Consider the following 16,894-nt stretch of genomic DNA (forward strand, 5'->3'; position numbering starts at 1 on the left):
TTCCGTCAGAGGAGCATCAAGGGAAATCAGGGATTTGAAACAAAGAAAAATAAAAAAAAATAAATATATAAAAAATACTGCCCTCTGTGGCGAGAGAACAGAACTGCACAATTCATCTTTTGGAACAATACTGCCCCCTTTTGGTGGACTTTGGAATTTGATAATGGAGTATGTCTGTGTAGTTTTACACTTAAAATCATGCGAATGTACTGAAACCACAATCCTAACTAAATAAATAAAAATAAGAAAAAACTAACTAACTAGCTAGCTAAATAAATAAATACTGGAATAAGATGGTTTGTTTCAATTTTATTTTTCTATTTTTGCATTGACAAGAGATGTAAATTCTTTGAACATAATAACAAAAATATTTATGCATTTATATAAATATTTGGTCATTTAAAGTTTTATGTATCAGTATCAATACATCCAGTGTCAAATACAAATGATATAACACATACTTTCAGTATGGTTGGGTCAATACCTTTTCCAGATTATTTAATAACATGAATCTCTGAAAGTCTAACTTTCTAGCTGTCTAACTTTCTAGTCTAGTTGTTTGCAAAAGCTCGGCTGCCCCTGGTCAAATTACATGTTTTGCTGATTTTCTAAGTGAAAATAATTTAATTCATCCTCTACAGAGAACACACTTCTGTACATTTTAATACACAATTACTGATTATTTGCTGAATGGAACACAATGGTGAATGGTATATATATATATATATATTATATATATATATATATATATATATATGATGGCCATAGGAAATATTTCATGAACTCAAAACAAATGGACTAATAAAATTCACAGGTGCCATGTTTTCATTTGTTCTCTGTTAACTTATTAACTTATTTTCACTTAAAACTCAACAAAACATAGAATTTGATTGGGATGTTTAAACTTTTGCATACGACTGTATGCATAAAATAATGTACTACATTATTATAAGCTATATGTCCCTTATCAGAACATGGCAGAGTACACAAATTACACTTATCCCTATAGAAAACCTATAAACATCACCAAACTCCATAATAAATAAATAAAACAGCAAATAATAAATACTATTATAATATATAATAACAGTATTAAATACAGTATGTACTACTAAAACTTAAGTTGTAGCTTGTTTACCTGAGACTTTTTATTATATTCCTTCCTCTAGACTAGTAGACATTTCAGAGTTTTATAGAAAATTCCCTTTTTTTAATAAATAATGTGCATAATGAGCATTTGGGACAAATGTGTGTGGATGGTAAATCAGTATGTAGTTACTACGGTTGCATACACATTAGACATGCTCTGGATTAGATATAAAACGAATGTGTTGAGAAAATGGTTTGATTCCTAGTTGATGTACAACACAACTGTAAATGACAAACTTATATTAAATGTATCGGACATAATGGACCAAGGTTACAGTAGAGTTGTTATTATTACATATATGGTTTTACCTCTGAAATCTGTTTGAATTACAAATATACAACTAACAAAAACATACACATTTAATATCACTAACTGGTGTAGATGTCAAACTATAAATAAGCAGGAAACAGTTAGGTTTGTTTCTCCCATGAAGTACACATTCCCAAACAGCTCTGGGCTGGCCTACTTCACAGAGAGGAAGCAAATGCCATGTGCTCTGACTTTGACAATCTTCCAGTTTCCCCTGCTTTTGTAGTTGAGTACTTCTTCACATCTGATTGTCGTAGTTGGGTGTGGAGTACTGCTGCTGCTGCATGGCTCCCTGAGCAGCCCCGAGTGCTGCTTGCTGTGCGGCCTGCTGCACATGGGGGTTTTTCCAGGCCCCTGTGGTCCACTCCTCCTGAGCCTTGCTTATGCTACCACCACTGCCACGGTAGAAGTTATGAACCTGGTGGATTGACCAAAGAAGCAAGTCTTAAAGGCAAACCCTGGCACTCTGTAGCTTCTCTTTGTCCGCCCTCTAGTGGCCATCCTGCCAGTGGAGTGGAAATCAATTTGGTAACACTTTATTTGGAGTGATCCTTTGTAGATGATTACTAAACTCTTAACAGATATTCAGTAACACATCAACAACATATCAGCGAAGTAGCAGTAATGAAGCATCTGAATACATTACAGTAAATATCTTGTAGATGTTCTGTTGATACATTACTTACATTAAGTAGATGTATTGTTAATCTCAACCCAAAACCTAATACTAACCCTCATATGTCTTTGACATGTTACTGTTAGTGGTCATTTTTGTTATCTAAAATGACCACTCAGAATAAAATGTCACCATCAATTTAAATATTTTTAATCAATATAATGAAATAAAATATTTGCAATCATATTAACAAGGACACTGTTGCTCTCTGTCTGTGAAATGTTGTGACTTTGTGTTAAGCTGCTAGCGAGCAACGAGGGGCGAACAATTTCGCACCTCTCCACAAAGACACTACAAGATAAAAAGGACAGCACTCCAGCTTTTTTGATATCAAAAAAATTGCAACTGTCAGAATAGCACTTACATATACAATAAATACATATTAATACTGTTGTCTTGCTTGCTTATAAGAAAAATCCAATTTGCTTATTTTGTAAACCATACACATATACATTAAAATAAATTCCATCAATTTTATTGAAGAAAACAATGTATATAGTTTAACCGAGTGACCTCAAAAATAGGCAGAGCTTGCATTTTATGGTAACTGTAAAAAAAAGGTTACCTTAAAAGTTAACTTACATCTATCTGCCACATCTGCATCATATCGGATTTAGACTTGCAGCTTTTTTGTAGAGCATTTTTGTGAATTCTTACTGAAATTGTCCCACAAAAAAAACGTGTTTTGCATTCTCATTTAGTGAGGGGAATTCAGCAACTGTCCAAAGGATTCTGTTGTGTGTTGAGTCAAGATGTTTTCAGTTTGTTTCTAAGTACAGGAAAATGCATTAAATTGTTGTCCCTGGTCTTTGACTGTATGTTACAGATATAACAGTTAGAGATTTGGTTGAAAAACACCACAGTATTTCTTTAACACCTTAAATTTAGCTTATTTGTCCTAATGCTAATTATTTAGCAATTACATGGAAAACTGGATGCCATACATTGTTAAGTTATAGAAGGCATTTGAAAGATTGCACCAAAATGCACTGACTAAATGTACTTTTAGTGACAGTTACAGTTACAAGGTACATTGGTAAGAACGTTAGAAGCTATACTGGTAAGAAAGTTAGAATGACTGATAGAAGAGGATCTGAAGAAAAGTTTCTGTGCGACTTTACTGCACTGCGCTACCTTAGTGAGGGCGATGAAGGACAGCGCAGCGACAGCCGTAAACATGATGGTGGGAATCAACATAATGATAGAGGCAAAGATGCTGGTGCCAAAGAAGGCAATGGTCCCTAACCAGCCACTGGTGGAACAGAGGAAAAGATATTATTTTTCATACAGTGTAAGAATAGCTGTTTCATAAAGACAAAGACTTCAATAATAAGAACATCGACTCTATCCAGTCATACATGAAATGTGTATATTAAAAAGGCAGAAAAATGTCAGAGTCTTACCAGACGCCCCATCCTGGAATGCCGATGGCTTGGATGATGGTGATAATAACTTGAGCCATGAAGACGAAGAAGAAAGCCATGAAGTTGAACGAGCTATCTGTCCTAAAGACAACAGATGGGCAGGTTGAGATGATGGCAGATAGGAGGAGGAAACTCTATTTTGTCCCAAACTGTCAAAGCCGTAGGCCTTGTTTGCTGCCCTATAAATAAGAGCTCTCAAAAATGTCAAGTAGTGGACATCGTAGGAGCTCCCATGACAATTGATGTCAAACAGTTGAACCCAGAATACCCCTATATCTTTTGGACCAAAAATAAATTATTCTTCATATAAAGCAAAACTTTCAGCACAAACAAGTGTCAAACTGCTTCTTAGTGTTCCAACTCAAAAAGGAGATATTTATGTAATGTAGTATTTTAGTATACTGCCACTTATTATAACAGAAGAAACCCTTTTCACACCTCTGTATTCGACACAGCAGAAGTGGTGACTGTTTATAAATGAGAATGTGGAGGACCTCATTAACATATTTACTTAATTTTTCCATGAAAGACATCGTTCGTTTGCTGGACAAAGTTTTTGTTCGAGAATTACCTGCATCGCTACGAAGGTAAGGATCTCGTGACAAGTTACCCAACCAGATCAGCTAATGTTTTCTAGTATTTGGTCAATGTTGATCAGGTGGGCAAATAACATAGTCAGCTATATTTTATTGTCTTTTGGTTGTATTATGTAATTTAACATTTTTACATTTTCCCCTGTCTAACATTTAGGTTGTTTTGTTTGTCCAACAGGAGCATCGCTAAACCAGTTGTAAGTGGGGCTTACAGTATGAATTATATAATATATACCCCTATAATAATATCCCTATAATATGAATTTGTGCAAATTACATTCAGTATAGCTGGCTACTGAGTTTTTAGCCAGTTACTTGTTAGCTAGCTAACTTTAAGTTCATGTGAAGTAAAGGAAAGCAAATAGGCCATAGCATGATTGCTAGCTGAAGAGACAACTATAATAAAAAATTTAAGAAACTTTACAGAATATTTTTAGATTTCTATAAAGAATTTCTAAACAATCACACCATATAACAATAACTGCTCACACTTTATGTGGATGGTCCTCCATAGATGATCTACAGAGCTTAACAATATTTCTGGTGATACTCAGTTGATTATCAACAACATTAAGATTGGGCTTAGGTTTAGGAGTAGGTGTAGATGGGGTTAAGGTTAGGGTTAGGGATAGTTTTAACAGAATCTTTTACACACAAATTCAAGTTCAGTTATATTTAATAGATATTTATTTGAATGTTACTTAAAGATAGACTGAGCATCTACAAAGCATCTACAGTGGACCATCCAAAAAAAGTGTTATGATGTACTGTCTTTTGCAGAGGGCTGCAACCCAACCTGGGGCCAAGGAGGCCCGTCAAAATATTGGGACATGTTCAGGCCAATTTTTTCATATGCAACATCGGGTTTATTTTCTAAAGAGATATTTTTTATGTATTTGAATTTTTTTTTTTCATTTTAAAGAATATGCCGACATAAATCTTGCACACTCTCTCTATCTAGTATAGTCTACTATATGTACAACAAAGCTGGTCTAACTGTTCACCATGGACAAATTTCGAAGAATGTTTGCTTCAAGTGGAATTGTTTAAAATAGCACATGTATCAAGGATGTCTTCACTGTAGAAGTATGAGAACATGGTTGTTACGTCAGATAAAAAGCACACTGGTCATGTACAGTTTAGAGCTTGCACTAGTGTTTGGGGCTTTGATAGCAGAAGGACTTGCATGTCGACTCTTCAGGGAAACATTTACTGCAGCAGCTACTAGCAAGAAACAAATGTCAGAGTCAGAGTGCATCTCGCACCATTTAAGTCAGTGTCAGTTACAATAAAAAGTTCATATAATATTAATCAATTCAAGCGCTTAGGAACAAAGCAAAGCACTGTAAAACCATGTCTACAATGATCCATCACGTAGTGCGTGCACTGTGTATGCAGGTTCCAGTTGGTTCTCAAAGTTGTGGGTAAGGGTCTAGTTTCTGGATCCTTGTCCTCAATACCCCAGGCAAGGCCAGTTTCTCAGATCCAGGTTAAGCTAAAGACTAGACTAAAACAAATTTCCAATAGAGAGTCACCACTGGAACCGCAGTTATTCCAAGACTAGAGCTAATTCATGTCTGGGGAACTGGCCCTCAGTGTTTTCTCAACTCCCAGCACACCTGGCTCAAATCATGGGTCATGGGTTCATTCCTAAATCATTTAAGTTAAATGTATGCTTTAGGAGAAATCTAATACCTGCAGTACTGGGGAACTACAGGAGCAGACAAGGGTGACGCAGGCTTACTGAGACTCACTTGAAGGCCTTGTAGATGGGTCTGAACCAGCACACGTAGGAGCATGGTGTGAAGAGGATCAGCCAGATGATGGACATGCCGAAGTTAGTCACGCCCCCTCCACCGAACATCCACGCCATACAGCCAAAGAAATTCACCGCCAGAGTAGCACTGTATACTAAAGAACAACACATGGATTTAGTGTGTTTCAATGATTCAGTGATTATTTCAGGCTTTACAGTGTGACTCACAGCAGAGCACATGCTTTTTGCTTGTTTTTTCCTCCTGATTCAGTAATGCTACTTCTTTCGACTTTAACCAAAAACGTACATAGAGCAGCTTTAAGTACAAGTTATTCATGTTCAGTGTCAAGAATTAAAGTAGAAAACATATATGTAACAGAAAAATGCACAGCAGCCTCAAATTTATGTCCGCTATAGAGTAGAAGTGTGAAGAAGTGCGAAAGGTTAGAAATACAGACACCTGAAACAAAATGAGCATAAAAAATACACATAGATTAATACAGTATAGAAGCATTAACACAATTTACACACAAACACTCACATGCTGCAACACCACCACCAACAATAACATGCCAAAACCAAACAGTTATAAGCACACACTGCCAGACTAATGTACTCCATGATGTGTGACTTATTTACAGCAGTTAGAAACAAAGCAACATTCACAATATGTGATCCAAACTAAAAGCATGCCACCACACCCAAATGACCACAGAGATCAGGACTACCTGTAGGGCTTCAGCTACAGGGGGCATCTATAGTAAGGGATGGCAGTAAGTCTCTGGGTGTCTGCAGATGTCCAGTAAGCATATTGTAAGTGAGCACAGAGTTTAACATTTCTACTACTATAATGAAATAATTAGAGACTGAATCAGACGAGATAAGGTAATGAGGCATGGCCCACGCACTGAATAAGAAAGTCATTATTTTATCCAATTTCCTACTACTTGCTTAAGTTTTCATTAAAATAATATTTTTTATTAAATCATAGGTGTCATAAAATAATCATAAAACCATAAAATTTTGTTCTTTAAAGAACCTTTCAATAGAGGGTCATTTAAATAAGATGTGAAGACCCTTTTTAAAGTTTAAAGCACCTCCATATAATGGGAAGAATGGGGTTGGTAAGCACTCAGGTTGGTTGTGTCAGTGTTAATTTCAGGGTCAGTAAGGGGAACCTTCACAAAAATATAACACTCGGCGTTCAGGAAGGCAGCACAGGAAGAGTTAATGCTGGGGAATGTCCTGGGCGCAGTGCTGCTGAAGGGGCTGGGATGGCATGTGCAACTCCCCGAACCAGCCAACCTTCGATCCACTGTAACTGTGGCAAAGAGTCGGGGCTCCATCACGCACAAGCCGCACCCTTGCCAGAGCTGACATGATGGGAGGCAGAGAAAGCAGAGAGCAGCCGAGTGGAGCAGCGTTGCTACTCAGTCAGTCTCCCCTATTCTGGTGCCCTGATGGAGTGGACATGGCCCTGAGCGAGAACACAAATGCAGCAGCAAACATTCTATAACCCCTGCTGCTGAAAGACTGTGGTGAGGGGTGACATGCCCCTGCACACCCCAGGGGCTCTGCTCAAGCTCTCTGAGACTGAGACGACTGACCTTAGAAGGTGGGGGGAGCTATGTGGCTTCCACCACTGGCCGCACAGACATAGGAACATGAGAGGCATGGCCATCCAAAATTTATTGTGATGTTGTAGTTGTGGACATTACTAGTGCAGCAGTGCAATTTGTGCAATTCAGCGCTGGGTGGAAGTTCTCCATCGCTGACTGTTCAGTAAAAGAGCATTTACCTACACGTGCAATGTTTCCCTCTGGTTCTTCTTCACAAAGACACCACAATATATTAACTGTAGTTTGTAAAAAATGCAATCAACTATATTTTATATATTATTTTAAAGTCATTGGTAAATATTGCTGGCTAAATATAAAGTAAATTGTGTCCTGATGTGGGTGGAGTTGGTTGGGACATTGATTTTTAGGTGGTTGGCACATGTGCCAGACTGCTGAAGTGTAGGGCTATTGTTAGAGATACATTATATCACTGTTTATATTAAATTCACTTTAGCTTTATAACAAATGTAAGACATTTAAAGATAACTGAGTCAGCAAGATGAAAATAAAATAATAATTTATGTATTAATAGGGCAGTGTGTAATTCATTAAATAGTATAAATTAGAATTATAGAATTAAACATAAAAAGTTAACATTGGTAAAGTGGCCTGGTTTTATTTATCTTATTATTTAATCATTATGTTATTATGATGTTTATATTTATGGACCAATTTAAATTTTAAAAAGAAAGATAACATTTTCTATTAATTTCTTCATTTTTGAAAACCTATATCTTTTTAAAAGTGTGTCAGTCATCCCCATCCCCACTTCCTTTTGTTCATTTGTAAAGAATGCTGTAGTAAACATCAGCTGAAACTGGCATAAACAAGATACTGTTTCCTGCATATTCTGCAATCCTCCACTCGTCACTGCACAGGAATCTGCATGAAAAGCTGGGAGGAAAATACATACAGTATCTCCAAGACCCCCCACAATCTCTCTTACTGATGTGTTGCATACGGCACAATTAGAAGCTCACAAGTAAGTCTCAGACACTCACAGATCCACAGGTAGTACAGCCTCTTGCACATCGTTCTGTGCTGGTCTGGGATCTCCTCAAAGTCCTGGTAGAAGCATGGCTTCAGTGGGATGAACCCAGGCAGAGGTGGGAAATTATTTTCTGTTGGATGAAAAAAGAGCAAAATCTTTTTGAAGTTTTGAAAGAGTTTGAGCTGTGCTTCATATATTGCTTTGCATTTTTGTAATTAGTCATTCATTGATTGAAACTAAGCTAAATAAAAGAAAAGAAAAAAAAAAACACATACCAGCCATTTGGTTATTTGCTGTAGCTTATGTTAACTTGCTCTTCTGCACAGTGAGAGAACTGCTATGAAAGAAAGATCAGAAGAGTTAGTGCATATTGCTACAGAAGCCTGAGCTGAATGGCATTTTTAAATTGAATCAGCATTGCAACTTAGTTCAGTCTTAGCTGCTTTGAAATCGCCACATTCAAAAACTGAAGCTGTGCTGCTGTTGGTTTGATCATTTCTCCCTATTAAAGTTACTCAACAAATGTGTATCACTGAGTGACCCCAAGTAAGCTGTGTTGTTCAAGTGAAATACAGTGACATGTTTGTTTTATTAACACAGTCTTGTTGGCTAAAACTTATGTCTTTCCCATTGGCTCCTGGCTCCATCTAATTGCATGTTGGATGTTCATTTCCATTTATTTTACTCACCATCAGTGTTTTTAATCCACCCAGGCTACCTTTCTTCAGGTGGATGCTTTTCATATATGCTTTACTCAGCAATCTGATCTTACGTTGTTGGCTAAAAGGGTGAGTTGTCAGCCTCTCTGCAGCTGAGTGAGGGTTTGTGCTGGTGGGTGACCACATTCACACTAACCCTTCAGTGTTTGGCAAAGTGATCAATATCACTTAACCAGAGAAAGTTTCTTAACAACCTATTAAAACATATAAATAAATTGGGATTTAAGGCTTGATTCACTTTAAAAAAATAAATTAAATAGTTAGAATTTACAAGTTGCACAAACATGCATTTACGTTAATCTAACACTAACATTTCAGATATTCTAACATGTAGTGTTTAGTATCTTAGGTACATTGAACTTAAACTTGCTGGTTTGTTCACCAATGCTTAATTAGGGCAACAGGTTAGCTTAAATTTTTTAAGTTATGTAAACTTATTTGGGCTTACAGTGTGCAGGGCTAATATTAGCTAAAAAGCACAGTATGCATACAAACACTGGTGCCTTCCGGTATCTTGTGCATGATGCCCTTACTGAGTTTGCTCTTCAGAGATCTTTTTATTCTGAACAAGATAAAAAAAAACTCTCTTCTAAGAGCAGAGTCCACACTTATAAAGTAATACACTGAATCTGCTCAGTTCAAATGGTAATGCTTTCTTTTACAGTCCCTAAAGTTCTAGTTATCCAATGTACTAGAAAACTGTTTTAAACTTTAAGTTAAATTACAGGGTGCTGAGTTCCAATTTAGCTAAATGACACTGAAGTGCCCATCAGGTTCTAGGTATTAACTGTGTGGAACAAACAGTACCGTGTAATTATATTGTTTAACATGGGGTTTAAGTACCAAGGCAGTGTAACTAAATTACACTGAAACAGGTTCTAGCTATCAAGCTACAAAAGTATATAGTAAAAATGATCTTAATTTGAAAATTGTTTGGAGAAACAAGGTGGTAAATACAAACATACACTAAATTTGAATATAATATCATATGTTTGAGCAAGAAGGTAAATTGTGAGTATTTTCTTTTACTGCCCAGATTCGGTTTTGTTTTTAGATAATGGATATGTAGGTATGATTTAAGACTCACGTGTCTTCAAGTTTCTTTGTAATGCCTTTTTACCTCACATATTAAAAAGTTACTATCGTTTTTCCAGTTTATTTTTCTGCTTAAATATTACATTAGAGTGAAATTTTATGTGAGTTTGTTACTATTTAGCCATTCTTACTCTAAATAATTGTCCATATGAGAAATTTTACTACATCTTTTATCTTTTATTTAACATCATGTTAACTTTTCCAGTTCATACCTAGAACTTAAATGGGAATTCCACCAAATTTTCTAAATTTCTGAATAATCAGTCTTAACCCTAGACATTTAGAGTGGTTTGAAGTGAAATGGTCCATATAAGCTTATAGACTCAGATTTCTTTACAGTGGTGGTGATAGGAACCAGGGGTCATGATGACTACAACACAAATATAGACATTTTATTGACTATCCAAAACCACCCGTAAACCTACATGAGCCTTCTGAGTTTTCACATGAGTTTTTACATGTAATGCTGAAGATGATGAAATAGTATCTGAAATTAATAAGTTTTCTTCGGAGACTATTTTTCCTTACAATGCACTGCATGTACCCCTCCACCATAAATAAATAAAAATAAATCGATTAAAATACATTTTGATCCAAAACTTTATCACAAAACTATCATAAAGCAATGTGTCAGACATCAGGCAGTGTATTTATATACCATTTCATGCAATGACATTCAGTTTTTAGAGGCATTAAACTCTTCAGACGTCTGGTTCCCATCACCACCACTGTGAACAATTCTGACTCGGTAAGTTTCTCTAGAACGGAGTGTTTTACATCAAACCACTCTGACTTCATTTACACCTCAATCACTTAATTATGTAGAATTTTGGAAAAATCAAGGTAGTTCCCCTTTACATTACTTTAAAGGAGAGAGTATCGTTCAAATGTGTGTATAATTCCCACATAATTAAATATTCCAACACTATTCTTACCAAAGGTAAGTAAACAGATTAAAACATTTGTGTTGATGTTACGCATTTTATTCTTGTGGAAATGATGCACATCTAAATCAAATCAATTCAATGCATAACTTTTTTTAGTGTACTGAAACCTTTGCAGTGTTTGATAATGCATTGTCAATACTGACAAACTGCTGACTTAAACAGCAAAATCACAACTCTCAGACAGAAAGTAGACAGTGGCTTTGTTAAGCAGACACGCTGGTATTAGGCCTGGCTTTAGACAGATTTTCCAGGATCACAACAGACCTGAATCCTCTCGATGTTTTGGCTCAAACACTGAACCCACATCTCTTCTACAACATCCAACAAAGCCTTAAGACTCCCTGATTCAGAGCCTGAAAACTGAACGGGACCTTATATTGAGAATGCACATCACGAGGCACCAAAGACCTGGAGTTTATAGACTGACTCGATGGAGAAGTGAAATAATCTTCTTACCTTCTCAAACGCGCCGCCCGGCTGTTTAAAACGCCAGGAGTCTCCTTACGCACGCGCTGTCTTTCATTCCACTAATAGCTACCGTTTAACTGAACGTGCTCAGGGCAGCTTGTGGAAACACAGGTTTATTTCCCTGCACTGTTATTTTTGCAGTAAGCTCCTCTAAAGTCCTGAGTGTTACCAGGCTCCACCCATTCGCGAGCGCGAGGGTTTCCGTTCACGGGGCTCCACCCAATAGATGGATGCCTTTGCTGCGGAGGCACGCCCTATTTCCGCTCGATGAGCCAATCACGGTTTGACCTTTTTGGTCACTGTCCGCGGTGCTGAAGGCGCCATCAATTCCTCTCGGGAGTCGCTGTGATGCGGTGGGTTTTGTTTTCACACCTGTATTCCGCCAAGCTCCGCCTCCAGTGTTACCAGGCGCCTATTTTAAGGATCGTGGGTGAGTATGAACGACTAGCCAATCCTAGTGCAGGATGAGGGATATAACCAGCCAGTCATAGTACAGGGCAGTGGTTTGTCCTACACACTTAAAAAGGATGGTTCTTCAGTGGTTCTTGAGTAAAGAAAATGGTTCTAAATAGAACAATGGGCACTAAAAGAACTCTTAGAGTTCTACAGATTGATGGAGAATGAGTTTTACATGGTTATATGTAGAACCTTTTTTGAAAAGTGTTCTATATAACGACAAAAAAGGGTTCTTCTATTGTTGCAGGCTTGAAACTGTAACAATAGAAGAACCTGGGCTATATAGAACCCCTTTCAAAAAGGTTCTATATAGAACGATCTACAGCACATACTTCATCAATCTAAAGAACTCTTTAACGATGCAAAGAGTTATTTTAGTGTTCATGGTTCTATTTAGAAACACTTTCTTTACTAAAGAACCACTGAAGAGCCATCATATTTAAGAGTGTACACTGTTTGAAATAAAGGTTCTGTGCAGGTACATTTTTCGCTTATCAAGGTACAAACAATGTAAATGTGCCCTCAAACAAACAACAGAGGTTCTAAGGTCCCGTGTGAACCTTAAATAAGTTTTTTTTCCAGGTAAACAATACATATTTGTATCTTTTCATAACCTGATGTTTTAAAACAGAACAATAAAATAAAAAGCCTGGAGACCAGACAGGGGGGTGCGGAGTCAGTCCAACTTACAAAATATAATTTCAATTTATTATGGTACAGATATGTTCCCTGACTAAAGGTACTGAGACATACCATTGAGGGAACCATCCCAGTGATAAGAGGGGCACTGTCCCAGTGACAGTTTACTACCTTTATTTCTGAGAGTGTAATACCAATGTGGAAAACACAAAATATGAAAGAAAGTAAATTATGCAATGAAACTAGTTGTACAAGAGGGCAAGGGTGGGAGACAGCAGGGGCAAAACACTCCCCTTGTATGGGGACAAACACCCTAATAAAACAAAACAACCTCTTCTATGGCACAAAACACCCCTCCAATGTGTCAAAGTAACCCTCTTATTAAGCAAAACTCACTTCTTATGGGGCAAAACATCCTCTTGTAAGGGCTCTTTCAGTGAGGTAAAACAACGACCCCGATGGGAAAAAACACCCCCTCTAATGGGGCAAATCACTCTGTCCTAATTACAAGTTGAATTACAAGTACAGTCTACCTCACTGTGCAGCTTAAATTTGAAACTTACTGTGGTGAAAAGAAGTTAAGTCCATTGTCTGCAGCTGGTAATATATCATGTGACCTCTAGAGGACAGTGTGTCTCCTACTACAGGGTCATGACCAACACTCTCAAAGTGGAATTCCACCTTTTTTAGATTTCTGCATGTTTTCATGGTTGACGTGTAGACAGTCCTTCAGAGGGGTTTGATGTGAAATGTGTTACTGTAGAGAAACAGACTGACAGATTTATTTACAGTGGTGGTTATTGGAACCAGGGGTTGTGATAACTACAACACAAATATAAACATTTTACTCAGTATCCAAACTGTGAATCTACATGCCTTCAGAGTTTTTATATGGAATGTTAATGATGTTTAAAAAAATAATAATAATGTGTGTGCACATTATGTACATAAATAAATATAAACATATATGTGTGTGTGTACATTATGACCACTTCCTTGTTTCTACACTCATTGTCCATTTTATCAGCTCCACTTACTATATAGGTGCACTTTGTAGTTCTACAGTTACAGACTGTAGTCCATCTGTTTCTCTGCATACTTTGTTAGCCCCCTTTTGCCCTGTTCTTCGGTGGTCAGGACCCCCATGGACCCTCACAGAGCAGGTACTATTTGGGTGGTGGATCATTCTCAGCACTGCAGTAACACTGACGTGGTGGTGGTGTGTTAGTGTGTGTTGCGCTGGTATGAGTGGATCAGACACAGCAGTGCTGCTGGAGTTTTTAAACACTGTGTCCACTCACTGTCCACTCTATTAGACACTCCTACCTTGTCAGTCCACCTTGTAGATGTAAAATCCGAGACAATAGCTCATCTCTTGCTGTACAGTATGAGCTAATCATTCTCTAGTCCTTCATCAGTGGTCACAGGACGCTGCCCACAGGACGCTGTTGGCTGGATATTTTTGGTTGGTGGACTATTCTCAGTCCAGCAGTGACACTGAGATGTTTAAAACTCCAGCAGCACTGCTGTGTCTGATCCACTCATACCAGTGCAACACACACTAACACACCACCACCACGTCAGTATCACTGCAGTGCTGAGAATGATCCACCACCCAAATAATACCTGCTCTGTGAGGGTCCACTGGGGTCCTGACCACTAAAGAACAGGGTAAAAGGGGGCTAATAAAGTATGCAGAGAAACAGATGGACTACAGTCTGTAACTGTAGAACTACAAAGTGCACCTATATAGTAAGTGGAGCTGATAAAATGGACAATGAGCGTGGAAACAAGGAGGTGGTCATATTGTTATGCCTGATCGGTGTAAATATATTTAAAGATATTTTATGTAATAATATTCTTTATATTAGATAGTTAAAGTTGGAGTAGTCGTACTAGTTGCTGTTACAATGATCATCATAATTATTATTTATTTGTGTAGTTTATTTAGATGCGGAGCTGCAGGTGGATGTGTGCGCATGCGCAGTTCGTTTCCTGCAGCGCGTTTATTTGAACAGGAGACGCGCGCACGCTCCTGCTCAGACTCACGCTCACTGTCACTCGTCCTGCCGTTCCAGCGCTCTTCAGCACCGAGGCTGGCTGTGTGTGTTGTGTAATCCGCGGGATTAGAGCTCAGCTTTAGTGTTTTTGGCTGAGCGCAGTTTGGGCAGCGCAGCCCCCGAGCCTGGCATGGACCACCTGGACATCACACTCTCATTACAGTGTGTTCTGGAGCGGGGGGAGGAATGAAACTCGTCTGTCTGTCAGGATGCTGCGCGGATACAGACCGGTAAGTGTGTTTGTCTCGCGGATTGAATGTGTAACGCTATGAAACTTGTAAACATTTCCACTGAAGTCAGTGAAGCTGTGGAGCAGTTATAATGTGACAGGCCTGCCGTGGATGTAGTAGTGCTGCTTTTCATCTAATTCACTAAGGCTAAAACCTGCTTTGTTACAGATGCACTTATACTGTTATTCTCATATGATTCCAGTACTCAACAGTTTCAAATAATTGTTTACTAAGAAAACAAGTTGGAAAGCTCATAAGAATTTGATTCATAAACAGTAGAGAAAGTTGCAGGTTGTCTTCATTTCAGCGATTATCACTGAGCAGTTAGTACAGGGGTCGGCAACATGCAGCTCTTTTACTGCTCTGTTGCAGCTCCACAGCAGAATTAGATTTTTAGGTAAAAATAAAATAATCCTCTTTTGCAGTAAAATACAGCTCTGCTGATCATTCAACACAGGTTAAACAATAAATGGTCATAAACTCTGGAATAAATGTAGCCTATATCTGCTAATTCACCAACCTTTAACCCTGAAGGTTGGCATGCAGACTGCTGGTCACCCTGGCAATGCAGACAAGAATCTTGCCTAGCTAGTAACGAAAAGGTAAAGAGAAAGATTTAAGATGAACGTTGATAATTTTGAGGCGAATTGACTTATTTGCATTTATAATCACGCCAGCTGGTTTCCTGATATGTTTAATTTGCAACGAGAAACAGTCAAACACTTAAAGGTCGTGAAGCTGAAATCAGTTCTCATTCACCAGCTTCTTGTTCGAATTTTACCGTTCCACCTTAAATGGTACAGCAGTTACATTCTGGCGCCTCAGGCACCAATTAAGGTGGAACAGGAAGACTCGAACAAAATGCTGGAGAACGATAAGCTGACTTTAGCCTGGTAAAAAGTCAAAGGTTGAGAGATATTTTACAAGAAACTATTCTACTTTTGCAGAGGAGTTTCCTGCCAAAGATGTGAGAAAAGCGGCTATAGCTGAGCTAAAGCTTAAAGCAGCGCAAAGTAACTTAAGTCTGCATTTTTGTTTGTATTATATAGTAGCACATTGGCACATACTGAGACATATTTACAATCAAGATGGTAAAATGGACATAAAATGTTGCGGCTCCCAATGTGGTGATTTTAGCTGATTTTAGTGTTGCAGTCCAGGGTAACCCAAATATTCTGCTCTTCTGGAGTATAATCAATATGTCATCAGATAATCTGTGCAAAAGCTTAACATCTGTCCGATTCTGGGACCTTTTTCAAAAAATTATCCGCTGTTACTGATATGATTCTGATATTATTGTGCATCCCTATTATTGTAAATAATGCTGTTTCGCTCAGTTTTTCCCATATTTTTTTTTTTGTTTTGTTTTCATTCCACCATCCCACATCTCAGTACAGAAGGGCTAGTGGATGCCAGCAGTTCATTTCTAACCTGCAATGTAGCTCCTATCAAACCATCACTTAGTGGCAAAAATGCTAAACATGAATGTGACCACTTTCACACTTGTCTGATTCACTTATTCTTCAGCATAAGCAGCATATGTTGTGTTACAGTGGTGGTGACAGGAACCAGGGGTCACGATGTCTACAGTTGTTTTATTTACCATCCAATATGACCAGTGACCTGACACCTGTCCTCTGAGTTTTTATATGTAAGGTTTTTTGGGTGCTAGTTTGCCTTACAATACTCAGCATGTACCTCTCTGCCATGTAAAGATTCCAAAATATGTTTTATGCCAAAACTTAAGTCAAAACTAAAACTA

At 37.9% G+C, this 16,894-nt stretch overlaps 2 protein-coding genes across 2 annotated transcripts in view; one reads left to right on the forward strand and one right to left on the reverse strand.

The window, feature by feature from the left end:
* Positions 1-1,457: 1,457 nt before the first annotated feature.
* On the reverse strand, positions 1,458-11,865 carry LOC118818118 (secretory carrier-associated membrane protein 5). The gene is made up of 7 exons (XM_036585264.1): positions 11,736-11,865; positions 8,794-8,855; positions 8,529-8,648; positions 5,907-6,063; positions 3,539-3,640; positions 3,270-3,387; positions 1,458-1,877 (listed from the first exon to the last, which is right to left on the reverse strand). The coding sequence occupies exons 2-7, from the start codon at positions 8,798-8,800 to the stop codon at positions 1,698-1,700; spliced, it is 684 nt and encodes a 227-aa protein (XP_036441157.1). The 5' UTR covers positions 8,801-8,855; positions 11,736-11,865; the 3' UTR covers positions 1,458-1,697.
* Positions 11,866-15,096: 3,231 nt separating this feature from the next.
* The window catches only part of LOC118817965 (ATP-binding cassette sub-family C member 8), a 46,225-nt gene continuing 44,427 nt past the window's right edge, over positions 15,097-16,894 (forward strand). The window contains exon 1 of the mRNA XM_036585010.1: positions 15,097-15,132. Coding sequence (XP_036440903.1) covers positions 15,112-15,132 — 21 coding nt within the window. The 5' untranslated portion in view covers positions 15,097-15,111. The remainder of the gene's footprint in view (positions 15,133-16,894) is intronic.

The sequence above is a fragment of the Colossoma macropomum genome, unplaced genomic scaffold, assembly GCF_904425465.1.
Source record: "Colossoma macropomum unplaced genomic scaffold, Colossoma_macropomum, whole genome shotgun sequence".
Taxonomy (NCBI): domain Eukaryota; kingdom Metazoa; phylum Chordata; class Actinopteri; order Characiformes; family Serrasalmidae; genus Colossoma; species Colossoma macropomum.